At 35.6% G+C, this 27650-nt stretch overlaps 1 protein-coding gene across 3 annotated transcripts in view; it reads right to left on the bottom strand.

The window, feature by feature from the left end:
* EEA1 (early endosome antigen 1) overlaps positions 1 to 27650 on the bottom strand; it is a 119420-nt gene that overhangs the window by 71247 nt on the left and 20523 nt on the right. The window contains exons 2-8 of one of the 3 annotated variants that reach the window (XM_044228845.1): positions 17457 to 17549; positions 10295 to 10420; positions 5496 to 5620; positions 4860 to 4914; positions 4696 to 4761; positions 1429 to 1468; positions 397 to 510 (exon numbers count right to left, since the gene is read on the bottom strand). In XM_044228845.1, coding sequence (XP_044084780.1) covers positions 397 to 510; positions 1429 to 1468; positions 4696 to 4761; positions 4860 to 4914; positions 5496 to 5620; positions 10295 to 10420; positions 17457 to 17549 — 619 coding nt within the window. Of the gene's footprint in view, positions 1 to 396; positions 511 to 1428; positions 1469 to 4695; positions 4762 to 4859; positions 4915 to 5495; positions 5621 to 10294; positions 10421 to 12404; positions 12442 to 17456; positions 17550 to 27650 lie in introns of those variants that run through there. The other 2 variants (XM_044228847.1, XM_044228846.1) reach the window with 2 other exon arrangements.

Genomic DNA, 27650 nt, shown 5'->3' with positions numbered 1-27650 from the left:
ATGTTTCTGTCTACCTGAATTCCATATAGCACAACACTATTACAAATTAGCTTGTTAATGTATCAATATGCTAATTGATAGCATTAACAAATATTACATCTATATTATTTAATTTCTTCAAAATGTTACCTATTAATCTTTAAGCATACCCCAAAAGAAAATTCACCTTCTCTAAATTTCAAGAATTCTACAGAGAAAATCAGTCCTTTGAAAGGAGGTGAGAGGACAAATTAATTTTTATAGCAATTCTACTATTAAATTCTAGTAATCACCACCATAGTATATAACAAATGCCTTCTCACACTAACACACAATTAATGCCTTATTTCTAGGCTCTATAATGGTAAAAAGGTTAAGAAGGTTGATGTACTAGCTAAAAAATCTGATTCAATTTACCTGCGATTTCCGTGGCAAGTTGGGCTGCTTTCTGTTCAAATAAGTCTTTCATTTGCTTAATATTAAAATTTTCTGTTTGGGCTTCTTCTAATTGTTGTTCCAAAGATTGTAGTTCTACAAAAAAAGTATCACAGTTATTCAAATACATAATTAATGCTAGTTATATTTCCTAAATTGTTATTACTTATATCCTAATCATTATAGGAAAGATAATCAACATGAAAAAAAAAGACAATCAACAGGAGTCTTATCATCTAATTGCAAATAGAATGTATCAACATTTCAAGAATTAAGTATATTGAATTCATTTAAGCCACAAGTCATAATTTATAAACATATAAAACAAATGAAAAGAATATTTAGCATCATGCCTAAATAATCCATAAATATTTGTTTCAAGATTATTTTGATTTCACATTTGTTATTTTCCTATGACCATCAACTAACCAAAGCAGAATATATTTTGCCTCTCTAAAATTTATTATAATGAGAAATGAAGTTAGAAATGATTTAAAATCAAGGTCTTATACAAAATAAAAGAATCAATTAAAATATACAGTCAACTCCTAATACTTCATTCTCATAAAAAGACTTCAGAGGGAAAGTAAATAGAACAGCTAACCTCAAAATATAATTTTGATTATTCATTGAGCATTCCTCTAGTTAAAGTCAATTACAAAGATGCTAGCTTCATCATTTTATTCCAAGAGAAAAGGAGTACATCACTCTTTAAAATAGTTTTAACTTTTCATTAAGCTATATTCATGTAATATTCTAGAAGTTTATTTATAACTACAGAATATAACGAATTAAGAAAACACTAAGAATTTTGTTGGCTGATTAAATTATGAACTTCAAAGGCAATATTCTAAATCTAAAATGTGACTATTATCTTCACTGTTTCAGAGCCAGAAAGTATAACCATAATACAAATTTATGTAGCAGACATCAGAGAAAAGGTAAAAAGTAAAAAAGAAGAATAAGCAAGGAGAAAAAGAAAAATGAAAAAACATCTGCTTTAAGTAAAGTTACCTGCTGCTGAGTCAGCCACCATTCCATCAGGCTTAGACTCCTCAATGAAAATAAGACATAAACAAACACATTAAAATGAAAAGAAAATACTATTACCATTGTAAATGTGAAAAAACAAAAAATCTCTAAAAGCCACATTCTGTGAGGTAAGTAGTAAGATTCTGATAACATTCTGGCCTGTTCACAATCTTCCAGATCTCTAAAGTAACATTAGGCAGACTGGCATAATTATCTACTTGCAGTCACTGGTTCTAAGAATTTTTTATGTTAATATAAAGTTATAATGGATCCCGCAATAAGATAGCATCTTAAATTCCATAAATTCAGTAAAAATACTTTTTTTTAATGCAGGCTTTCTGCTGGGCTTGAACTCACAACACTGAGATCAAGACCTGAGCTAAGATCAAGAGCTAGATGCTTGACTGAGCCACCCAGACACACCAGTAAAGATTTAAAAATAACATAAATTATTATCTTTATAAACACAGATTCTAAAACCAATACTTAAGTCAGCAGATAAGATTCATAATCTCATAGGGGCGCCCGGGTGGCTGTCAGTTAAGCATTAGACTCTTGGTTTTGGCTCAGCTCATGGTCTCAGGGTCTTGGGACAGAGCCCCATGTCAGGCTCCTTGCTCAGTGTGGAGTCTGCTTGAGATTTTCTGTCCCCCTTCCTTAACCCCACCCGCTCCGATCTCTCTCTCTCTCTTTCTCAAATAAATAATAAATAAACAAATCTCTTCCTTTTTAAAAGATTTATTTATCTTACAGAGAGAGAGAGAGAGAGAGCAAGTGGGCAGAGCAGCAGACAGAGGACAGACAGTGCAGGCTCAATCCCGGGACCCTGGGATCATAACCCAAGCCAAAGGCATATGTCTAACCAACTGAGCCACCCACACACCCAATAAATAAATCTTTAAAAAAATAAAAAAGATTCAATCCTATAACATATAAATTTTTGCATAAACTAATATATGCCATGAAGCTATCATTGCTAAAAAGTTTAGCATTAAAAGCACAAATTTTTAATTCGGAATTATAAATCATCATTTTAAAAAACAGAAATAAAGAATATATTCCATAAGGTTTAATTTATTATGTGCATTACAAATAAAACACTATATTGCCTAGTCATTATTTTCATTCTAAAAAAGTATACATATCTGAAAGAGTTTAATAAAGCATCTCAATGTATATCTGACTTTTTATTTTCCTGTACATTAGATTTAGACATACTAGTGCTAAAAATCATCAATATTTTAAATACATTGCCTCCAAAAGTAAATTTCCTAAATCAAGGCAATTTCATCTTGCAATGTGGAGAATTTATTTATTAAATTTGAAAAAGTCATCTCAAATGTAGTAAACAGTTTCCTCTGTTCTCAGGTACAAAAAAAAAAAAATACAGCACATGTTTTGTGAATTGTTAATGGCATCTCTGTAAAACATGAGTAAATGAACTGAAAGATTACTAAAAACGTCTTTCCGGGGCGCCTGGGTGGCTCAGTCGTTAAGTGCCTGCCTTCGGCTCAGGTCATGATTCCAGGGTCCTGGGATCAAGCCCCACATCAGGCTCCCTGCTCAGCAGAAAGCCTGCTTCTCCCTCTGCCTGCTGCTCCCCCTACTTGTGTGTGTGCTCTCTCTCTCTCTCTTTCTCACTATCAAACAAATAAATAAAATATTTTAAAAAAAAAGTCTTTCCTACCTCAAATGCAGAAGTGAGAAGTAATAAGACTGATACCTTGCTATTCATTTATTTGCATTTTTTCTAGTCCAAATGGAAATTTTTGGTGAAAAAACAAAAAGGCAAAAAGAAGGGCACCTGGGTGGTTCAGTCAGTTAAGTGTCTGCCTTGAGCTCAGTTCATGATCTCAGAGTTCTGAGACGGAGCCCTGCATCAGGTTCCCTGCCCAGTGGAAAGTCTACTTCTCCCTCTCCCTCTGCTGCTCTTCCTGCTTGTGCTCTCTTGCTCACGCACTCTCTCTCCCTCATATAAATAAATAAAATCTTTAAAAAAGGCAGTAAGAGTCACAATGTACTAATATGCAAAGGGATCACTAATTACTTAATAAAATGGTTAGAACTATTGTTGAAGGGTATCCACTTTATTCTTACAAATAAGAACTATATTTGGTAAAATTCATTATTCTATGATTCTTTATGTAACTGTAATACAGAAGCCAATATAATTTTATTTTTTTTTTAATTTTATTTACTTATTTGAGAGAGTGAGAGAGAGATCACAAGTAGGGGAAGGGTTAGAGGGAGAAGCAAACTCCCAGTCGAGCAGGGAGCCTGATGCAGGACTTGGTCCATGACCTGAGCCCAAAGCAGATACTTAACTGACCAAGCTATCCAGGTGTCCCAAAAGCCAATATAATTTTAATATAAAAATCATAATTGGTTAAGATATTTATTTATTTAAGATTTTATTTATTTATTTGACAGACAGAGATCACAAGTAGGCAGAGAGGCAGGCAGAGAGAGCAGAAGGGAAGCAGGCTCCCTGCTGAGCAGAGAGCCCGATGCAGGGCTCGAACCCAGGAACCTGGGATCATGATCTGAGGTGAAAGCAGAGGCTTTAACCCACTGAGCCACCCAGGCGCCCCAAGACATTTATTTAGAAAATACATTAAACAATGTATCAATAGACTCTCACTCCAGAGTAACCACTTGTGATACCAATGATTTTGGGTTTTTTCTATGCATTACTTTTATATAAAGCAGTGTGTATATGTGCGTGTATGTGTGTACATATAAATATACATATTTTTATTGTTTTTTAAAAATAACACTGGTTTAAAAAAAACTAAAATTGTTAATACAACCATTCCCCTACATTTTCAAATAATCTGCATAAATGTAAACAAAAAAGTAAATAATAGTTCTTTCCCTACTAACAGACAATTTAGTGATTTCTAATTTGTCACAACACAAATGCTCTGAAGAATTTCACTATTGTCTGAACCTGTATTTTTCAGTAATTTAGGTATACTGTCAGAAAATTAGAATAATGCATCCTGGTATGAAAAAAAATCCACAGGTAACTGATTCTTAATAGAACATCTTTAAGAAATTACATCTTAGCCTCCCAATTATTTGTTTGCTTTCACTAGAATTACAAAAGATATACACTCAAGGCTATAAATACAGATAAACAAATTAGAAGAAGTTATTTATTACAGGTCACCTGCTAACAAAATGCTTATTTTCAACGATGAAAATAAACAACTAATAAACACACTTTAAGTATTTAAAAGCATTTACTTGCTGCTGCAGCCCTTGAAATTTTTCTAATTCTTTCTTTAATTCTTCTGAGTACCATTTTTCTTCCTAAGGAGAAAAAAGGATATATTTTAATTTAGTAAATTTCCAAAGATTTATTATCTGAAACACTGTAAATAAACAAATATAATCATTTTTATTGTTACCTTAAGTGAAGCCTGAAGGTCTTGGACCTCTTGTCTAAGTAGTGTTATATCATCTCTAAACATAAATTGGGGGAAAAAAGGAATTAATAGTTAACGTCCTCTAATAACCTGGTCTCTTAATAAATCATGGTTAGTGACTATACATTAATATTCTAGTTTTCTCAATTAAAAAAAACGTTTTAGAATTTTACACATAGAATTTTATGTATACCCCTTAGAAAAATAATTTTATTCTGAAAGGTCACTGTTTATGAATAGAAAAACATCTTACCACTGAAATGATATAATCATTAAGTGCCTGAGCCAGAAACAAAATAACTCCCATTAATTTCCCAATAATAAGTATTAATAGCTTGCTATTGCAGTTAGGATAAAATCTGAACTCATTAACAAGGACTATACAATCTGGACAGTATAGACCCTGCCTTAATACCTTCCTCCTCATTGCCTCAGCTCAGGCAACTCTGGCTTCCTTCTGTTCCTTGAGTCCTATCAAACCTTCTCATATTCTATTGTCCTTCCCTCAGAGACAGTCTGACAAAGAACAGTGAGCACACTACTTGGGCCCTAACACACAAAACAGATAATATCACATGCACTCATAACAGCATATACTTCAAAGCGATTGTACTATACCGCTTCAGAGCAAGAGCCTCTCCTCCATGACTTGAGTCATTACCAGCATCATGAACTACCTCATAGTGTTTGAAAAGTTCATCAGCAGATCCAAGGGATTTCATACACTGGGGACATATGAAACCCTGTAGAAAGAGGCAGAAAAAGTTTACAAAATTCTGTTTAATACTGTAAGACAGCAATTTGTATATTATGAAATACAGTCAAATATTATACCAATGGTGCCATTAGTAGACTGTAATTTATGACATTAAGCCCAAAATCTGGTATTGTGTAAATGTACATCACTGTCTATTCTGGTTGAAGTTTATGAAATATGAAAAAACCCTTAAAACCATCTTTTAGGTTGAATAAATTGATGGCTAGAATACAGAATTCTAATTTGAGAATATAGTTCTAATCTAGAAGATTAGTTGAGAAGATCTATCATCATGTCCTTTCTCTCTCTTTCTAGATATGCCCCTTAGTAAAATAATATCTGCCCTAATCTACTTCATAGGAATGATAACAAAAAAACTAAAAACAAAGTATTATGATCCTTGAGTCCTATCAAGGAAAAGGAAATATAGTAAATAATTTATAATTACCACAGAATATCTATAATGATTAAGAAGTATTGTAGTACTACTGTATATACTGTAAATTCCTTGCTAACCTAAGATTAACACTGTAAAAGCCTAAAGTTAATAGTCCCATAAAATATTAAATGCTTATAAACAATCTCAGAATTATATGACTAAGGCATACAAAGTCCTGTATGAGTATTCCCTCAACGACCTAATCACTCTGATGCCTGAACACCTCACTCTGTTCAACTCTACTGACATTTTCAACTATTCTGACTTACTTATATTCTCTGAACACACCATGGTATCCCACATTTCTTTGCATATATTGCTTTCTCCCCCCAGCACTATGCTTAGTAGCTCGTCAAGTTTCTACTTTCACTAAAATAAACAACACACTGAAGCTTTTCATCCATTTTTCCATAATAGCTAGTGTAGTATTTCTGAACATACTCTGTATTTTCTACACTGAATATTTGTTTAATAAAATAAAATAACAACCAGCAAACTCAGCCATTAGAGCATGCAACTCTTCAAGGTTATGAATTCAAGCCCCAACTTGAACCTAGGGTATGGAGCCTACTTTAAACATAAATAAATAAGTAATAAAAGTATGAATGAACCTGACAGGGCAGAATTTGGAAAAAAACAGAAACAAAAACAAAAACAGAAGAGGGGTACCTAGGTAGCTCAGTGGGTTAAGCATCTACCTTCCACTCATAAGTTAAGCTCATAACTTCCACAGGTTATGAGCAGATCAAGTCCCACTTGATCTGACTCCCTGTTAGCAGGAAATCTGCTTCTCCCTCTTCCTCTACTCTTCCTCCCTGCTCATTCTCTCTCACACACTCAAATCAATAAAAATCTCTATTAAAAAAGAAGAGCTTTAACACCTTGCCAATTACAAAACTTTCCAAGGGATAGCCTGAGGAAAGTAATAAATACTCTGAAACAAGTAAAAACCAAAAAATTAATAAAAAACTTCTCCTTCCCTGGATGCTACAAAAACAGCATATCGTCATTTCTCATTTATGTATGCTGTGTGGCAGGACCAAGGCTTGTTGTATACTGAGGATACTGATACATAGACAAATATTACCAGACAATGGTACAATACAAGTAGATATAAAGAACTACAGGAACACAGGAAAAGAGGAATTCAAATCTGCCTGTGGCAGGAGTTACTGCTTTACAAAAAATGCACAGATACTCATATGTATTATGTATATGCATATACACACTAGACACTGGACACTGGAATTTGGTACTAAAGAATGAGTAGGAGTTACTTGTCAGAAATAAAAGAAAGGCATTCTAACAAAGGTATGGAAAGAGGTTTGAACAGTTGTGCTGCAATTGGGAAACAGAGGTGTGTCTTGATCACAGAGCCAGAGTGAGGGGCAGGGGTACAACAGGTAAATGAAGACAATGATCTCCTATGAAACTCCTGAAATGAGCAAAAAGAGCAGTATTAATGATGCACCTTTGGACATCTGAATGATGCCCTGAGGCTGCAGAGATATTTGATGCTCAGCACTGTCTTTAAATGAATGAATGTTCCTGGTCTATGTGCTAATCTAGCTGATGTTATGCTCTTTCTTTAAAAACCATCTATTATCTACCATCATGTTTCATAACAGCTCTACATTATGCCTAATTTGTCATTCTTATAACTTCTGTAATTAACATTACAGAACTTTGTTGTAATTAACATGCCTTTAGTGCAATAGAATATCAACCTCCATACCATTTAGTCTGTCATTTCTCTTTTGCATCTCAGCTTTTACTAGTAATCAGAAGACAAATTAGAATGTTCCCCAGAGAATCCACATACCAATTACACTATTTAATCTTTGTAACTTTGGCTTTTTGAGTACTGTCTCTACTTCCAGATTTTGCCTCTAGATATCTAAGGATTCAAGAAAGCTAATGATCACATTAAGGTATGCCATACCTTCTTAAAGCTTCTAAATATTACCAGGTTAATACTCCAGAAAGAACTGATTCATCCCTAAAGAGAAATTTTATAAATTCAGTAATATATATTTAATTATAGAAATAACCCCACCTAAGTGAATTCTCCAAATGATTCACCTAAGTGAATTTCCCATGCTTAAATAACACTTTAACTTTGAGACATTTATGGTAAAAATAAATCTTTCTAAAATACATATACTTTCTCATCTTCTTAAATAGATGATATTAAACTTGTTTGATGTCTCAGAGACATAAGCATTCATCACTGAATGGGTGGGTGACTTTATTAATTCTAGCCACTTTCATTTCTGTATCCACATTTTATGGTTTTTTCCTATACCCTGTTTTGACTTTTCACAATCATTTCTTAAAATTATTCACATGCTATATTTAATAATGTTAGCCTGATATAGATGAGAAGGATAAAGAAAAAACTTTATTAAAACCACATCACTCATTTAAAATGACAGTAACGGGCTCCCTGCTCGGCAGGGAGCCTGCTTCCCCTTCTCTCTGCCTGCCTCTCTGCCTACTTGTGATCTTTGTCAAATAAATAAATAAAATCTTTAAAATGACAGTAATATAAGCTAGAGTGAGTATCTGAGGGATGTCTCATGAACAGAATACATGATCTTTAGTTAATGGACCCTGTAATACTAATTCTGGATATTACAAGACTGCTTCTCTATTTTTTCTCAACCACCTTCAAGGGTTAACTAGGTCAATAACTTCCATAAAAATACTGTTAGTAAACAATAAAATACTAAAAACAACCAGCTACATTTATTTCCTTTGATCCTTCCAAACTTCCAAACACACACAGACATACCACACACACACACACAGTGTATTTAAGATTAAAAACAATAAGTCCCCTACTCTTAAGTTTCAGTTATCTCTAATCCTTTCTCAGATACACTGCAGCTAAGAACTTTCCCTAACTTGATACTTATGGTATCCCTGTTATACTAAGAGTTCTTTCAATTAAAAAGAAAGTTCTTAATTAAGTGATAAGTAGGTGATATTGGGTCTTTTCATTTTGGTTAACCCATAAAGAAGAAAAGCTGACACAGATGTTCTGAAAGGAAGACAGCTGGTAAAGTTCTAAGGAGAGCTCTAAGAATCTTTTATGCCTCTTTCTTTGCTGGCACCAGTTATCTAGTTTAACTGGTGTCCTCCTATAATGTACCCATTTTCCCCACCACTCTAGAAAATGTCTGGTTTAACTGTTTCCCAATGAAGTTTTTCTGGGTTCCCCTCAACTTGAATCACCACTGCACTCTTTTTGCAAATAATATTCATCAGAGAAATTTCCTGAGGTAGAGAGTATAACTTATTTACCTTTTTATCTCCTTTACTTACCAAAATACATGGTACATAAGAAGTACTCTATTAATATGCTAAATACATGAATATTTGATGAAATCCTTTTCTTATACAACAGCCAGACAGAAATACAAACATCTTTTTTTTGGGGGGGGGTCTTTCTGGGTACAAAAAGTTTCCTTCTTTTGTAAGATTTGCAAAGAAATGAAGGGAAAAAAGCCATGTTTCTTTTTATTTTTAGAATATTGCAGTAATTTTCAAAGGAAAGAGATATATTGAGATCACTAAGAAACTTTTGCCAGCCTGCAAATGGACAACAGTTCCCCTCACCAGCTTCCACCCTCAGTCATAGACATATACCAGTCCCACCCAGGACAGAGAAACATGTGGGTGATCCAGTATTAATGAGGAGTTTGTGCCATTCTGTCAGTCTCCTCAAGTCCAGGGTGTCAAAACAAAGACTGAAACAAGGGTAGATCCAAATTCTAATGCCCTATTTGATCTCAAATAAAAACAGTAACAATATGCTAAATCCTCTTTCTATATAAGAGTAAAAGCAGTTTAACCTAAAACATCTTAAAACATTCATTAGCATTAACTAAATAATAAAGATATAACTTATAGATATTGAAATCAAGTATCATTCACTTTACATTTCAAATTTCATGGCAAAATTTATACAAAAATATTAACTTAAGCTTTTATATTTGTTTACAGATTCACAAAAAGACAGCTGCAGAGAGTAAGGGCAACCAACCCAACTTCCCAAGAGCCTGTTTTCCTTATTGAACCTCTTTGAAGCATGCATAATTAAAGCAATCCATATTCCCTCTGTAGCATAAAAAGTTAAGCAACACCGAGGCAAGGAAAAACGAAACTATTTTGAGCAACCCATAACCAAGCTGCCAAAGCAAAATATACAGGACCCACAGTAACACTGGAGTCATTAAGAAGTTCCTGTCCTCTTGTCTCATTTTCAGCGTGCACTTGCTGGTAATGCTCCGACAAATCAATAGCAGTTATACATCTTTTCATACATAATGGACAGATGAAACCCTGTGAAATAACAACTTTTAGGAGGATGCACATAAAAAGTTATTTATAAATCAAAATATAACACAACAGGAAAATAATTAATATATCTCTTTATAATATATGTAAAGGAAATTTTCATAGTAACTATATACAAAAAGGGAAAGATCTATCCAAAGTAGGATGACTAAAAGTAGCTTCCATCCTTATGCTGGAAATTCCCACTGGTTCAATTTTATTTTAATTACCAGTTGCTTTACTTGGAATATTAATTACTCTTTTTGTTTAGGATACCTTGTCCTTATTTATCTGAGAGCCATTACTGGCAAGTTAACTTTAATTTTAGATCAAGAAATGACTGACAGTTACAACAGTTTTATGTGAGATAATATTCTCAACAAAAGAAGTACTTAAAATGAAAGCAATTTTTAATCTTCACCATATTCCAGTAGCCTAGATCCCATTTTTGCCCATACCCATAATTCTCAATAGGGGATCCTTCCTTCTAAATTCATGAGCCAAATAAAATCATTTTAAATCAATCTCCCTAATTCCCAACACCTAACAATATCTATATTTTAAAATGTGGGCTACCACACTGATCTATGGTTTAAAGTAAATAAAATGAAGACTGTAGTGAAGGATAATAGGTTATAAACACCAGGAGTTTTTGTGTCAAAAATAGATGTGGATTTGAGATTCAACCAATGCTGACTCTATGACCTTAAGGAAATCACTCTATTTTGCTAAATGCCAATTTCCTCATCTACAAAATGGGGCTAATGTTAGCACCTATTCCTCTAGATAAGAGGCTTAGTGGATGCATATAAGTGCTCAATAAATATTCTGTCACTAGATACATGGTTAGAGAGGAAAGAAAATGAAGCCAGGAAAGGCTGAAAGAGCAGAAGAAAAGACAGGAATTAAAAACCTGAAAATTTCAGCAAGGCCAAAGTAGTAGTAAGACTATGAGAAAGTTTTTGAGAGGGTAAGTAGTTGTAAGGAATGGGAACATTCAGTTTTAACATCTCAAGTCAAACTATTCTGCCCAATAATAAAGTGGAAAGTATTACCATGAACTTGAGAAGCTAGAAAAGAATAAAGATCACTAGAATTGCAAACATCAAGAACTGGGAAGTTAGGATGTTCCTTGAGTCACTAATGCCACTTGGGGTAATAGCAAAGGAGACAATGACTATAAAGAAATTCCCAAAGTGGGAGGCAAGGCAGGAAAGCAGTTAAGAGCTAGGCTTGGGCTTGAATCCTCGATTCACACCACTCTTAGTAGCTTATAGGACCTTCAATTTCCTCATCTGTGAAATGTAACAGTAACACCTACTTCATATGGGGACAGGGAGGGAAATCCTGATAATTAAATGAGATAATAGATGCTAAGTGTTTATCATAGCATCTGATACAAATAAAACAATCAATGTTAGTTATCATTAATATCATTATTCCTTTTGTTAACAACCCTTAAAAGAGGTTAACAAGGGGATGAAAGTAAGGAACATGAATTCTTTTTATTTTTTCTTTTTACTGATGAAAGAGTTATGTTCAGGCAACCACAGTCCAAAATGCTGGAACTATAGAATAATTACTTAAAAGACTGCATCATTGCATTTTTTTGCCATAATGGATTTATGTTGCCTCTCACTTCACTGGTTTCTTCACTATAAGCTTCCAGTACAATCACTTAATGATTCATTCAAAAAGTATGTACTGAATGTGATTACTATGTTCTAGCCATTATGCTACACTGCTGAGAACACAATGGTAAATAAGGCAAAATCCTACCCTCAGCAAGCTTACAGGCTTCTTGAAAAAGTTGCGATAGAAAATAATTACATTTTATACCCCACTAATCAGAAATCCTACTAGAACTACCTTCAAACCTTTAGAACCCTAGGACTTCACTACTACCACTCTGACCCAAGCCACTCCCACACTGCACATGGATGACTGCAACAGCCTTCCAACAGCCTCTCTGCTTTTACCCTTACCTCACCAACACTTTATTCTCCACAGAGCAGCAAGAACGTATCCTATAAAAATATAAATAAGTTTTGTCACTTTCCTTGTCAAAATTCTCCAAGGGCTTCCCATCTCACCAGGAGTAAAAAACCGAAGTCTGTACAAAGACCTAAAGGCAGGCCTAGAAGGCCCTGCATGAGGTGGCTTAATTACCTCCCAGATCCAATCTCTCCTCTACACCCCCCCCCCCGCTCCTTTTCTGACACGCTCGGAAGGCTCCCACCCCGGAGACTTTCTACTTGTCCCAGACAAATAGAACATGGTTGTTCCAGAAACCCACATGACTCATTTCCTCACTTCCTTCAGTTCTTCCTGAGCTATTCCCTTCTCAGAGAAGTCTTCCCTGACAATCCTATTTGAAATTGCAAGCACCCAAAACATTTCTATGACTCCTTTACTATTTTATTTTTCTCAATAACACCACTTATTTCCCTCTGTCCACTTCTAGTATGTTTTGGGTTTTTTTGCCTGTTTGCACCTACTAGGATGTAAGTTCTACAATGACAAAAATTCTTGAATTATTTTACTCCCTGCCATATCTCCAGCACCCAGAACAGTGTCTGACAATACATATTGGATAAATAAATGAGTCTTGGAATAATAATCATTACCAAAAAGATAGCAAATACAATCCCCCAGAAGCACATGGAAGAAGCATCTATTCCACATGTGAGTCAAGTAAGTTTACTGAAAAAGTAATTATCTGTAAAGAGACCTAAAGGACAATCAGATATTAACCAGGCCAAAAAAAAAAAAAAAAGTAAAAAAGAGCAGGTAAGGCATGGGGATCAGCATGCAGAAGTCCAGACATAAGAACAAACTTGGCACACCTTAAAAGCACGACTTCTGTATCCCTGGATCAAAGATCGTAAAGAAATACAACCACACATATAAGGTCAATTGATATCTCACAAAAAGAAAAATTTAATTCAATTGGGAAAGGGAACATTTTCAACTAATCATACTGAAACAACCATATATAGAACTGGTTTCGATATCCATATGAAAAAAACAAACCTCAACCACTATCTCATATCACATTCAATATTTTAAAATTATATAGACTTAGACACACACACCAAAATATCAGAGGTAAGCATAGCAGAAAGTCTTTGCAATCATGGGGTAGGAAAAAAAAAAATTGTAGAAGGACCCAAAACGCAATAACCTTGAGAGAAAAGGCTGATAAACTGGACTTTAAGAAAGTTAAAAACTTCTTCTCTTTGGAAGACACCATTAACAAAATGAAAAGCAAGCCACAGACTGAGAAAAAATATACACACTACATATATCTGATTGAGGTGTAAAGTCGAAAATTATGGCCCAATATTACACACCGCTTTGTTGACCGGTGATGGGAGAGCTTCAAATGGCCTAACTGCAAGTACCCTTCCCACTCTACTCCTACAGACAGAATCTTCTACTCAAACAACCGTCTTCTTGGAGCGCCTTACTGGCTTGGTCAGTAGAGCGCACAACTCTTGATCTTGAGATTGTGAGTTCAAGCCCCACTTCAGATGTAGAGATTTCTTAAAAAATAAAATCTTAAAAAAACAAAACCAAAAAGCCCTCCTCTTCACAGAGCCTGCTTATCCTTAAGTAGCAGGTTTCAGTTCCCTGCCAGTCCAGAGAATAATTCAGACAAGCCAGTCATAATCTCCTGCAGGAACCAAGGAGCACCTCACCCTCTTGGTATCATAAACCATGCTTCTCACAGCCCATAGTTGTTAGTTTTGTTCCCAAGTTCAATCCTCATATGGCCCTTCAAGGCATACAGTGTCCTCCTGGGCCATGAGTATATGTGACTAACAAACTGCTGTTGATTTCAACCTGTCCAGTGTCAGGTTAATTTTATGTTCACCAATTCCTATAAGCCTAAGACAGGAAACCTTCCTTAACCAATAGGCTAAAAAGGAGGCAATCAATATTCTGACAAAGGACTTGTACACAGAATAGACTAAAAAAAAAAAAAATTCTTACAGTTCAATAATAAAAAGATAAATAATCCAACTTTTAAAATGGTCAGATTTCCTGATGCAGACAAAATGGAATAGATATGCTTTTCCCAATTTCTCCTGCTAAGTATACCTAACATCCCTCCACATTATATATAAAACAAACATAAGAAAATTCTGAAAGGTAATGAGAAGGGAGACTCATGATCAAGGACTGACACAGTGATAAATACTCTGGGTTTTCTTTTGCCTCATATTTTCCAGACTGGGTGCTGAAGAAGCTGGCAACCTAGAAACTTCAATGGACACTTAAAAAAAAGCCTTCCTTCTCTACCCAAAAAGGACCAAGAAAATTCAGTGGGTACTAAGAATGTAAGGCAGACTAGAAAGGGATAAAGGGTGAACAAAGATGTTTGTTTCTGGCAACACATTATACTAAAGAGTCTGAACAACCATCCTAATGATAACAACTGAAGAATATAAAAGCTTGGGGGCACCTCCGTAGTTCAGCTGGTAAGTGTGAGACTTGATTTTGGCTCAGATCAAGATCTCAGGGTCCTAAGATCCAGCCTCCCACATCAGGCTAAGTGCTCAGAGGGCAGTCTGCATGAAATTCTCTCTCCCCAGAATTCTCCCTCTCCATCTCCCTCTGCCCCTTCCCACACTGTGCTCCCTCTCTCTCTTTCAAATAAATAAACAAATATTTTTTAAAATATTTTTTCATTAAATAATGAAATAATGTTTTCTTAGAATACATTCTGCATTATTTCTTAGAAATAATGTTTTCTTAGAAAACAAGAGAGAGTGCGAGGTGGGGGTGGGGAGGTGGAAGGAGACGGATAAGCAGACTCTACACTAAGCACAAGGCCTGACATGAAGCTCAGTTCCAGGAACCTGAGATCACGACTTGAGACCAAGAGTCAGATGCTTAACTGACAGAGCCACCCAGGTGCCCCAACAAATAAATCTTTAAAAAGAAAAAAAGAATATGAAAAATAATTTTTACATTACATATTATTTGTTTGATATAAACTAAACATGTAACTTCAAAATTCTTATGTTGAAATCCTAACCCCCAGTGTGATAGTATTAGGAGATGAGCCTTGGGAGGTGATTAGGTCGTGAGGGTGGAGCCTTCATGAATAGGACTAGTGCCTTTATAAAAGAAGCCTCAGACAGTTCTCTTGCCCCTTCAGCCATTTGAAGATGGCCTTCTATAAAACCAGAACCAGGCCCTCAGCAGACACACCTTGATCTTGAACGTCCCAGGCTCCAGAGCTCTGAGAAATAAATGTTGGTTGTTTAAGTCACTCAGTCTATAGTACTTTTGTTAGAACAACCCATACTAAGACAATATTATATATATATTATTACATAAAATAAAATATAACATAAATATGATATAAATAAAGCAAGGTATTACTTTATTTCTATTTCTTTAAAGTCCTGGAGACCCAGGTGGAAGGGTGGCTCAGTCAGTTAAGTGTCTGACTCTTGATCTCGACTCAGGTCTTGATCTGAGGGTAATGAGTTCAAGCTCTAAAAAATTAATTAATTAAAAAAAATAAAGTCCTGGAGATTGTATTTCAAATTCCATATAGATAGCCAATAAGGGAACAAAGTTCAAACCTATAATTTGTTCAAAGTGGGATGCCAACCTTAAGGTAAAAGGGAAACAAACCTTAGAGAGAGACTGACAGACACACAGACATATCATCCAAGACCTTAACAAGTACATACCCCAGCACTGGGCATATGAACATCTAGAGCAGTATTTGTCTGCCAATAGGAATAACTCATGACATAGGTAAAAACTAAAGTGGCAGGAGGAAGAGAGAATAAGATAAGAATGTGGGACAGAATGGAATCCAGAATACAAGAGAAAGGATTGAAATCTGATAAGAAAAGAAAACTGTCTTCCATGTATTAAAGTAAGAGAATAAAGGTGCAAATAGCTTTGATAACAAAATGAGGACATTCACCTAATAGCTCCTATTTTCCCAATGATATAAAAGGTGCCTGAGGGAAGGTGGGATTGGGTAAGACTTAGGAGAAATATGAGGATAAAGAAGAGAGTAAAACTATATCAGAGAGTAGGAAAATGACACTAATAAGAAACTATAGCAGGATTACCAGGCACTGCTCACTATCCACTGGAGATTTCTATTTATTTATTTATTGTGGTCTGACCGAGGTCAACAATTAAACTTGCTCTTAAAATTCAACTGATACTTTTCTCCTCACTCTCATGGTCTTGTTACATCTCATCATGGTTAATATCCATATACATGGAATCAGATGGCCAGAAAGAGACAAAACAGGGAAATGAATAGAGAGATAAATCCAGAAATCACAAGACAGAAGACAGACTCACCAACCAAGAGGTGCAGAAGTGGGGATCACAGAAAAGGGGACTGGGTAGGCAATACACTTGGGCCCAGAAAGGGGCAACTGACAGAAACTGTCAGAGCAGAATGTGAGTACGTCGATGTCTTAGAAACAGTATTATTGGTGGGCTTTATGCTCTTCTCTTTCCTTTCCCCTTTTTCTATAATGAGCAAATATTGTTCATTAAAAATAGTAATAACAAAGCAACTACTAAGGCTGATTTCTTCAAAAATTTGAGTTCCTTCTTAGATGTATTTACTTTCCCCATTAATTTTTAATAAACTATGAAAGATAAAAGTTCTTACAAAGTTGTAAACGAAGATAGCAAATAATGTACAGACTTTATGGATAACCTAATTTTTCATGAGCTCAATAGTTCATGACAGTGCAAACACTAATTAATTGGTAATTTTTATAAATAGATTTAAGATCTTCCATTAAGTTGAGATAACACTAGCACTGAAGATAAATTAACAATATTAATTTTGTCTTAATACACACTTTCTCAGTCTTAAAACTAAACACCAGGATTTTTCTATAAGTGTGATTCAAAAGTCACATTCCAGTTTATAAGAATGAGAGCCTTTCCTGCAAAAGTTTAAATTACTGATCATTTCTCCAAACACCTGCTCATTTTCCCTTAAATAGTACCAAATTTTATTGTGAAATTATTATTTCCATACCTCTGAAGAGCTTTCATTATTGACATCCACTGTGTTTATAGGAGCTGCTGATGAATCTAAATCAGAACCTTGAGAGCCAACTCTCCCAGGAGTCTGAAACAAAGAGAGAAGAAAAATTAGATATTAATAATATATTCATAAACTATTTAACAACCTAAACAGTAATCAGGGCTAGCCTTATACATAAAAGTAGATGTCCTCTCAATAAAAATAACAAACAGCACGAGCAGCTATCCTTTACCGAAGACTGTGCCTAGTACTGTATCAAGATCTCTGCCTGCATTCTCTCATTTTTAGTCTTTTAAAATTAATAAAAAGCTTATTTTTATATATAGTGCCTATAGTCTGCAACTCACTTTCACAAAAAAAGCTTATTTAATCATAATGACACCTCCAAAAGAGGCAGGACAGATGCTATCTCTATAGATGAGAAAACAGATTCAAAGTGGCTAAAAGATTTCTCAAGATTGTACTGTTAACAAAAATCAGAAAGAACCAAAATGCTGACCTTCTAATTTCCCTTGCATTGCTCTCTCCACCATATCAACTAAACTACAATAATTTGAGGGTAGCTAAAAAGATCAACACAGCCTATTCATGCCAATCATTAACAATCTATCTCCAATACCTGATATTTCATCACCAAAAATATATATAGTTTGAAGGTTCAAAGGTCTTTTTCTTTTTCTCTTGCAACACTTATCCTCTAACATTATCATTCATTAATACCTAGGTGTTACCTCAAAGGAACTGAAAAATCTAGTAAAACACTGGGCAAAAAGAAAGATTCTTAGAACACAACAACTAACTTAATAATCCTTAGCAAAAAACATTTATGATACATACCATCATTATTCTCACTTCACACAAAAGAGAACTGAGGTATGAAAACTTAAGTAATTTGCCCAAAATCACATGGCTAATCAATGGGAGAAAGGTTTTTAATTTGAGTAGTCTGGCTCAATCACTAAACCATACTGCTTTTCTGCTATACATCTCTGCTGAGATGCACCACCTCAAGCACCCAAGACTGAGTGCAATTCACTGTACTTGTCTCAACACGCAAACACCCTATTCATCACTATTAAATACTCAACATAAATGCTAAATAAGAAGGAAATGCTACCACTTTGAAATTCATCAATAAAAATGATTACGAAAGCTGCACTGAGGGGCACCTCAGCTCAGGTCATGATCTCAGGGTCTCAGGATCCAGCCCTTTGGCAGGCTCCCACTCAGTAAGAAGTCTGTTTCTCCCTCTTCCTCTGCCGCTCCCCCTACTTGTGCTCTTTCTTTCCCTCTGTCAAATAAATAAAATCTTAAAAAAAAAAAAAAAGCTGCATAGAAAAATGACAAAACATACACACTATAATTATGTATAAAAACTATGTAAGAGATTCAAGGGATATATATCCCAAAATAAAAATGATTTCTGTAGCAAGACACAGTTATGGATATATTGGATTTTAGGTCTTCAGGTTTTGGTTTTGCTCATTTTTTTTTTTTTAAGAATTCTAGATCCATAGTTAAATTACTTTTAAACTGAAATTTTTCTTGTCATTAAAAATAAGAAAAAAAAAAAGCAGACCTCTCCAAATTGGATGATCCACATTCCTGTCATATTTTCCCAAAATGTAACCTTCTAAAACTTTGTAAACTTACCCAGAGTATGACTTGTGTTCATTTAAAATCCATAAAATTCTTATTTTTAACTCTTCTATCAGCTATCCTCCTCTAAAAAACAAAGTAAGATTCTGGGACGCCTGGGTGGCTCAGTTGGTTAAAAACAAAGTAAGATTCTTTCCTAAAATGGTATGCTTGAGACACGAATTTATAAATAAATAAAAGCCAGCTATCTAGATTTGATGATACTTATGCATCTGGCAAAAAGGTAGCTCAGTGGTGAAAAGACCCTTTAAATTATATACTGAATATATAGAATTATATAAAACTAGAAATTCAGGGGCGCCTGGGTGGCTCAGCGGGTTGAAGCCTCTGCCTTCAGCTTGGGTGGGGTCGTAGGATTGAGCCCCCGCATCAGGCTCTCTGCTCGGCGGGGGGCCTGCTTCCCCCTCTCTCTCTGCCTGTCTCTCTGCCTACTTGTGATCTCTGTCTGTCAGGTAAATAAATAAAATCTTTAAAAAAAAAAAAAAAACTAGAAATTCATTTTTGACCCATCAACATTTCAATAGCTTCACACCATAATGGTTTATAAAACTAGTGACCCCATCCTCAAATGAACCGGAAACTAAAGCTGTGTCTCCCAAGAGTTTATATTTTCCCCATTTCTGTATCATTTACTTTTCCAAAGTACAGGTGACTTTTCATCTGAGATTTACCTTCCCTGTGAAGTAAGCAATTCAAAGATATATCTATACAATCCTATTACTGCCACTAAAAATATTTTTTCTTAAATTTGCCTAAAGTAGTCCTAATAAACAGACCTAAGTAAGCCCAAGAGGCATGGGAAGTAAAAGGAAAAACGAGAGAAACTATTGACACTTTTTCATACCCGTATTTTAAACACATTCCCCCTAATTATTGCCAAACTGTCTAATATCTTCTTGTTCAGCTCTTGGGTTGCCAAAATCCCATTATTTTAATGAGAAGTCCAATTACAGTAATGATGATCCTGAAGAAACAATATGAAGTATTCTAATTTTTCTACTTCTATAAGTTTTACTTTGTGAAAAACAACAGAATAATTTCTAGTAGGGATGCCTGAGTGGCTCAGTCAGTTAAGCATCTATCTTCAGCTCAGATCATGATCCCAGCCAGGGTCCTGGGATGGAGCTTGCCCCTCGGTGGTGTTAGGCTGAGCCTGCTTCTTCCTCTCCCTCTACCACTCCTCCTGCTTGTACTCTCTTACACACACACACACACTCTCTCTCTCTCTCTCTTTTTCTCTCTCTCTGTGTCAAATAAATAAAATCTTTTTTTTTTAAAGGAACAATTTATGCTAAAAATTTAAAGTAACAGGGAGATAAATATCTTCCAAATTATGCTTTTATAGAAAAGTGCTACCTAAATTTAGGTATATTTTACAGTAACCAAAAAGTATGTAACACATCTATTCATCTCCCATGAAGCATCCAGCATTCTGGAAGGCTCTGGATGTCAAAAGGACTGGGGACAGCATAAGAGAAACAAGGACCATGCCCTGGGGCATGTAAACAAAAAGAGGTAGGAAAAAACTTGAAAAAAATTAAATGCTAAATGGAAGAGCTGTGAATGCAAGTAGAGTTCTGAGAAAAAAATAGATCAATGCTAGTTCTGATATCTGGAAAAAAAAAATTAATGGGGGGGTGGGAGGTTGGGGTACCAGGTGGTGGGTATTATAAAGGGCACGGATTGCATGGAGCACTGGGTGTGGTGAAAAAATAATGAATACTGTTTTTCTGAAAATAAATAAATCAATTTAATAAAAAAAAAAAGAAAAAAATTAATTCCTTGAAGGAAAAGTTAAATTTACTTAAGTGACAATCATTCCAACTAGACAAAATTTAAAAATACACAAAAGCAGAGAATACAGAAAAAAGAACACTGATTTTTTTAAAAGATTTATTTATTTTAGAGAAAGAGAGAAGGGAGGGGGAGGGACAGGGAGAGAGAATCTCCCGAAGACTCCCTGCTGAGCAAGGAACCCGCCAAAGGGGCTCAATCTCACAACCCTGAGATCATGACCTGAGTTGAAATCAAGTGTTGGTACACTCAACTGACTGAGCCACCCCAGCACCTCAATAAGAACACTGTATTTAAAGAAAAGTAAATAAATGTGTTGGACAGAAAGTTATACACACACACACACACACACACACACACACAAATATTAAATACGTTAGACTGATAATACAGAATGGGTAGGGGATATAAAACACTTAAATACACTATGGTAAACAGAGAATGGCCACAACTCTGGTCCAGACAGCACTTGCAGTTAACACAGACACCAAGCTGCCTCAGTTCCAAAGATCAATAACAGATAAAGAATTTTTAAGTATTAAAGAGGTAGAACCATGTTCAAAAACAAGGTAAGTATCTCAGTAGACCAAAAAAATAAAACAGAAATACACAGAGTATAGAGTATAGAGTTCTGGGACCTAAAATAGGTAGAGGCAACCAAATTCTTACAGGATAAAAGGGACCAAAATGCCCCACATCTGCTAGGCATCAAGAAGCTTGGCCCAGGGCGCCTGGGTGGCTCAGTGGGTTGGGCCGCTGCCTTCGGCTCGGGTCATGATCTCAGGGTCCTGGGATCGAGTCCCACATCAGGCTCTCTGCTCAGCATGGAGCCTGCTCCCTCCTCTCTCTCTCTGCCTGCCTCTCTGCCTACTTGTGATCTCTCTCTGTCAAATAAATAAATAAAATCTTTAAAAAAAAAAAAAAAAAGAAGAAGCTTGGCCCACTATGGGAACTCAGAAAGTGGAACACAGTTACGGCCCTTGCCATGAACAGAAAAATTTTTAAAGGGTGTAAATTCCATCAAGCCCTATATGTGGGCTTGATGTCTGATCAAAACTTTTTTTTTTAAAGATTTTATTTATTATCTATTATTTGTTTGACAGACAGAGATCACAAGTAGGCAGTAGGCAGGAGACAGGCAGAGAGAGAGGAAGGGACACAGGCTCCCCACTGAGCAGAGAGCACAACAGGGGGCTCGATCCCAGGACCTGAGCCAAAGGCAGAGGCTTTAACCCACTGAACCACCCAGATGCCCCTGATCAAAACTTTTATAGGCAGGGATAAATAGGTATTCTAAGCAAAGTGTTATATGTAATCTGTATATTCAAAACAAAGAAATGGTTAACTAAATTATGACATACCCACTCAACAAATCTGACAATTAAAAGTATGAGGTTTACTAGAAAAATGATAATGCATGTGATACAATGTTAAATTTGTAAGAGGCAAAGTACAAAGTTTAGATATATTATAACTTTGATTATATAAAAATATAAACACAAAGAAACTAAAAGTTCATATAAGACTGATGAGTTTTATGTTAGGGTTATTTTTGTTGTTGTTACTATTTTTTCCTTATGTAATTAAAAGGATAATGATGGGGCGCCTGGGTGGCCCAGTTGGTTAAGTATATGACTCTTGATCTCAATTTAGGTTATGATCTCAGGGTTGTGAGGTCAAGCCCCATGATGGGCTCCCTGCTCAGTGCAGAGTCTGCTTGAGATTTTCTCTCTCCCTCTCTCTGCCCCTCCCCTTATTCTCTCTCTAAAATAAATAAATCTTTTCTAAAATTGATTAAGTAATTAAATAAAAGGATGAGATTTGTATTGATGGGTTTTGTTAAGCACCAACCCACCTCCCCCAAAAAAATTTCATTAGTTTTTTTTCATACTATTTAATTTCTCAATTTTTAAAAAAATTAAATTTAAAAAAATATTTGGGGTTGCAAAAAGATCCAGAAAATTACAGTCTAACACCCTTCATTAATGTTTAGTTGCTTTGCCCAAAGTGATCAACATTTGAACATACAGGGGTAAAGTTTATAAATTTCAACCAAGTAAGAGTTGATGCCTGCAATATATAGGCTACTCTACATTATTGGTAGTATAAAAATTGATTCCTATACCAATAATTATAAGATCAATATAAAGCAGCATTAATCTCTGCAAAAACTGCTACTGAAGAATTAAATATAGGCCTTTGATGAAAGAACAGAACTTCACTGGAGAAAGAAAAAGTTATCATTGTTTACTGTACACAATACCATGGAAGAAAATATCACTTTCCTAGAAGTTTTAACAATATGAAGTTTCTTTGAAATACATATCTGGGGCACCTGGGTGGCTCAGTTCATTAAGCAACTGCCTTCCGCTCAGGTCATGATCCTGGAGTCACAGGATTGAGCCCCACAACGGGCTCCCTGCTCAGCAGGGAGTCTGCTTCTCCATCTGACCTCTCTCCTCTCATGCGCTCGCTCTCTCATTCTCTCTCTCTCAAATAAATAAAATCTTTTAAATACATATCTGACTTCAGACCAGTTGTTTATTGAATACAATTTAAATAATCTATGTGAAAATCCTTAATGCACTGCTATAATACAAAGCAAGCAGCAGCTGTATCTTCCACTGTCACTAAAAATCTTTATCTAATAACAAAGAAAAATAGAGCCAAAACCAGCATCTAGTAGCACATAAGAAACAACTGTTTTTTTATTTTTTTAAGATTTTATTTATTTATTTGACAAAGAGAGGGAGAGCACACAAGCAGGAGGAGCAGCAGAGGAAGAGAGAGAAGCAGGCTTTCCACTAAGCAGAGAGGCCGATGTGGGACTCATCACCCTGGGATCATGACCTAAGCCAAAGGCAGGCACTTAACAAATGTGCCACCCAGGTGCCCCAAAAGAACTATTTTTTAGATGAACAACAAAAGTTTCCCTAATACTAGTGATATGCCAGGTCAAAGTTTCCAAACTCCCAATATATTCTCCCTACCCCACCAACTCTACATTTGATTTTACTCTAAGATCAAGTAGGAAGAGAGCAAAAATTTCATTGGTAAAATAAATCAGGTTCCCAACCTAATTGCTACTAATGATAATGAACCCACCTCTAAATCCTACCCACCCGCAAAGCATTAAAACTGACTAAAATTTTAAGTAGAACAGTCTCTGCAGGTAGAAGAGATGTAATAAATGAATAAGCAAATGCACAACCCATACCACTCTAGCTAAAACCAGGTAAAAAAGAAGGCAAACCAGCAAAAGCTGAGTTAATAATAGATTAATTTGCAGAGAACCTGAGTTGACTAAAAATAAATGCTTTTGCAAAAAATTTGAAGAAAACATTGCTATATGATACTATGCACACTTTTTATACTTAGCTAAATTAGTTCTGAAACTGGAAAGAATACTAGTATTAGAAATTAAATAACAGACAACCTCAAAATCTTGGGGATTTATCAGACATCTAGAAATATTTCTTATAAAATGTAACTTTCAGCATTGATTGTGTTACTCTATTTCACCCTTGGTCTACCACAAAAACCACTTAGGAAGATTTTCACAAATTCTAAGTTTGACAAGCCAGCTGCAAACATGCAGATCACCTTGACAAGAGTGCTTTAAATACATAACCTGATCCTTGTGCTACAATTGGATAACCCAATTATATCTTAGGCCCCTCAGTACTACTCCCATACTATTGAGAGCTAAGAACTTACCACATACAGATGAAGTGAAAAGGTACATTTGCAAAAGACAAGTACTATTCCTTGGCAGGGGGGGGGATGGTTTAAATTTCATGAAAAGCATTTCAAGGCTTCCCAAGGGAGTTTTCAGGCGCAACCTCTTAGTTTACCACATACTCTCTAGATGATATCATCTACTTCCTTAATTTTAATTAACCCCAGTGTTAACAAAAAATAAAGCTCTAGGGGCACCTGGGTGGCTCAGTCAGTTGAGCATCTGACTCTTGATTTCAGTGCAGGTCATGATTTCAGGGTCATGAGATAGAGCCCCCATTGGGCTCCATATTGGACATGGAGTCGGTTTAAGATTTTCTCTCTCCCTCTCCCCCGGACCTCCTCCCACCCCTATTCATGCTCTCTCTCTCTCTTTCTCAAAAAAAAACCTGTAAATCTAATCCAGATCTCTGCTGAACTTCAAATTCTTATTTTCCTGTTCCATAAATATCTCTACCTGAATGCCCTGAAAGCACACCAAAGCCAGCATATTCAAAACCAAATTACCTTTTTTCATAAATCTTTCACCCATTTGCATTCTCTACCGCAAATAACAGAAACAGCACACAGCCACCTTGCCTAAATCCAAAGCATTGTTACCCTTAACTTCCCTCCTCCTTAACCTTCATATCCAATCATCTACATAAATTCTGAATCTATCCTTTCTCCAACTCCTTTGCTATTACTTCAGTTCAAGATGCCATCATCTCTCACCTAGACTATAAAGGAGAGACCTAATTTAGCACTCTATACTTCTATACCCACATTTCCAATTGCTTTCCCTAAACACCTCAAATGAATCATATCCAAAATTAAACCATTCATTTATCTCAACCCTTTACCATCCCAGAGGAAAAGTTTTCTTTTCCTCCTATGTTCTCCAGCATAGTTAATAATAATACTTTTATTAAAAGCTCAATTAGGGGCACCTGAGTGGCTCAGTGGGTTAAGCCTCTGCCTTCAGCTCAGGTCATGATCTCAGTGTCCTGGGATCAAGCCCCGCATCGGGCTCTCTGCTCTGCAGGGAGCCTGCTTCCCCCTCCTGCTCTGCCTGCCTCTCTATCTACTTGTGATCTCTCTCTCTCTCTCTGTCAAAAACAATAAATAAAAATAAAATAAAATAAAACCTCAGTTAAAATCGATGTGAACCGGAATAGAAATTTGCACACCAAAGTTCATACCAGCATTAGTCACAATAGCTAAAAGATGGGAACACCCCAATGTTCATTGATGGGTAAATGGATAAACAAAATGTGGTATACACATACAATGGAGTATTACCAACATTTAAAAGGAAGGAAATTTTAATACATGCTACATACAATATGGATAAACCTAGGAAGACGGGTTTTATGCTAGGTGAAATAAGCCAAAGACACAAATGGACTAGTATGTACAGCTTCATTTATATGAGGTACCTAGAAAAACCAAATTCATACAGACAGAAAGTAGAAGAATAGTTACCAGAGGGTAGGAGGTACAGGAAATAAGAAGTTACTGTTGAATGGTACAGTTTCAGTGTGGGATGATAAAACCTAGAGACAGTTCTGATGGATGCAGAAAAATATGAATGTACTTAATGCCACTGAATTGTACATTTTAAAATGGAAAATTTTAGGGGTGCCTAGGTGGCTCAGTCAGTTAAGCATCTGCCTTTGGCGAAGGACATGATCCCAGAGTCCTAGGATCGAGCCCTGCCCTGGGTTCCCTGTTCAGTGAAGAGCCTGCTTCTCCCTCTACTTGTGCTCTCTCTCTGTCAAATAAAGAAATAAAATCTTTAAAAATAAAGTAAAATGGAAAATTTGATACTCTGGTTTCTCTTCAGATCGCATAAATCTTTTTTTTTTTTTTTTGCCTTTTAAAATGGCAAATTTTATATCACCACAATTTTCAAAATTTAAAAACTTCTTAAAAACCTAGCTGAATCTCAAGTTGCTGTTAAACCAACCACCTGGAAAATAGCTATTTCAAGTGATTTAAGAACTACATGGGGGTGCCTGGGTGGTTCAGTTGGTTAAGCAACTGCCTTTGGCTCTAGTCATGATCCCAGGATCCTGGACAGAGTCCTGGATAAGGCTCCCTACTCAGTGGGGAGTCTGTTTCTCCCTCTCCCTCTGTCCCTCTCCCTGCTTGTGCTTTCTCTTTCTCTGAAATTTTTTTTTTTTTTTTTGAAGAACTACACAGGGCGCCTGGGTGGCTCAGTGGGTTAAGCCGCTGCCTTCAGCTCTGGTCGTGATCTCAGGGTCCTGGAATCGAGTCCCACATCAGGCTCCCTGCCGAGCAGAGAGCCGGCTTCCCTCTCTCTCTTTCTCTCTGCGTGCCTCTCCGTCTACTTGTGATCTCTCTCTGTCAAATAAATAAATAAAATCTTTAAAAAAAAAAATAATAAAGAACTACACAGACTTAGTGAGATACATAGTTTAAGGACAAAAATAACTCCTTTTAAAAAAACACCAAAATTCATTCAGTAATCTTATAAATGGTAATATTGGTACTGTTTTGTTAAAGCTATTTATATATTTTTTAGGAAAAAATATCTATGTAAATATTAGGAACCAAGATATTCAGTATAAGACTAAAGAGATATAAATACAAACTCATAGTAAAAACTATTTTATACTCTTAAATTTGAACTCATGTTTTGCCATATATATGGGGATATAAATATTCCTAGTTCTTATCACTTAAAAACTTATCAATGACAACCCAGAAGCAATGAGCACCCTTAGTGCCCAAATAATTGTATCTAAATAGCATTCCCTACTGAAAGGAACCAGGGCTCTTAAGAGAAATGACTGATTTCAGCCGGGAGGAGAAATATTACAAGATGAAGATGTGTCAAAAGCAAAGAAACAAGCCAACACTAATCGGGTCCTGTCAAAATGACAAATCACTTTGAAAGCACTTCCATTAGTTAAAGCTGGGGCAATGTGCACATCAAAAAAGTCCCATTGACTTCAATTGATTGAAATCTACCAAATATATATAAATCTG

Source organism: Neovison vison, chromosome 12 (assembly GCF_020171115.1).
Source record: "Neovison vison isolate M4711 chromosome 12, ASM_NN_V1, whole genome shotgun sequence".
Lineage (NCBI taxonomy): Eukaryota > Metazoa > Chordata > Mammalia > Carnivora > Mustelidae > Neogale > Neogale vison.
The sequence above is the reverse complement of the archived record's forward strand: the minus strand, read 5'-3'. Positions and strand labels throughout refer to the sequence as shown.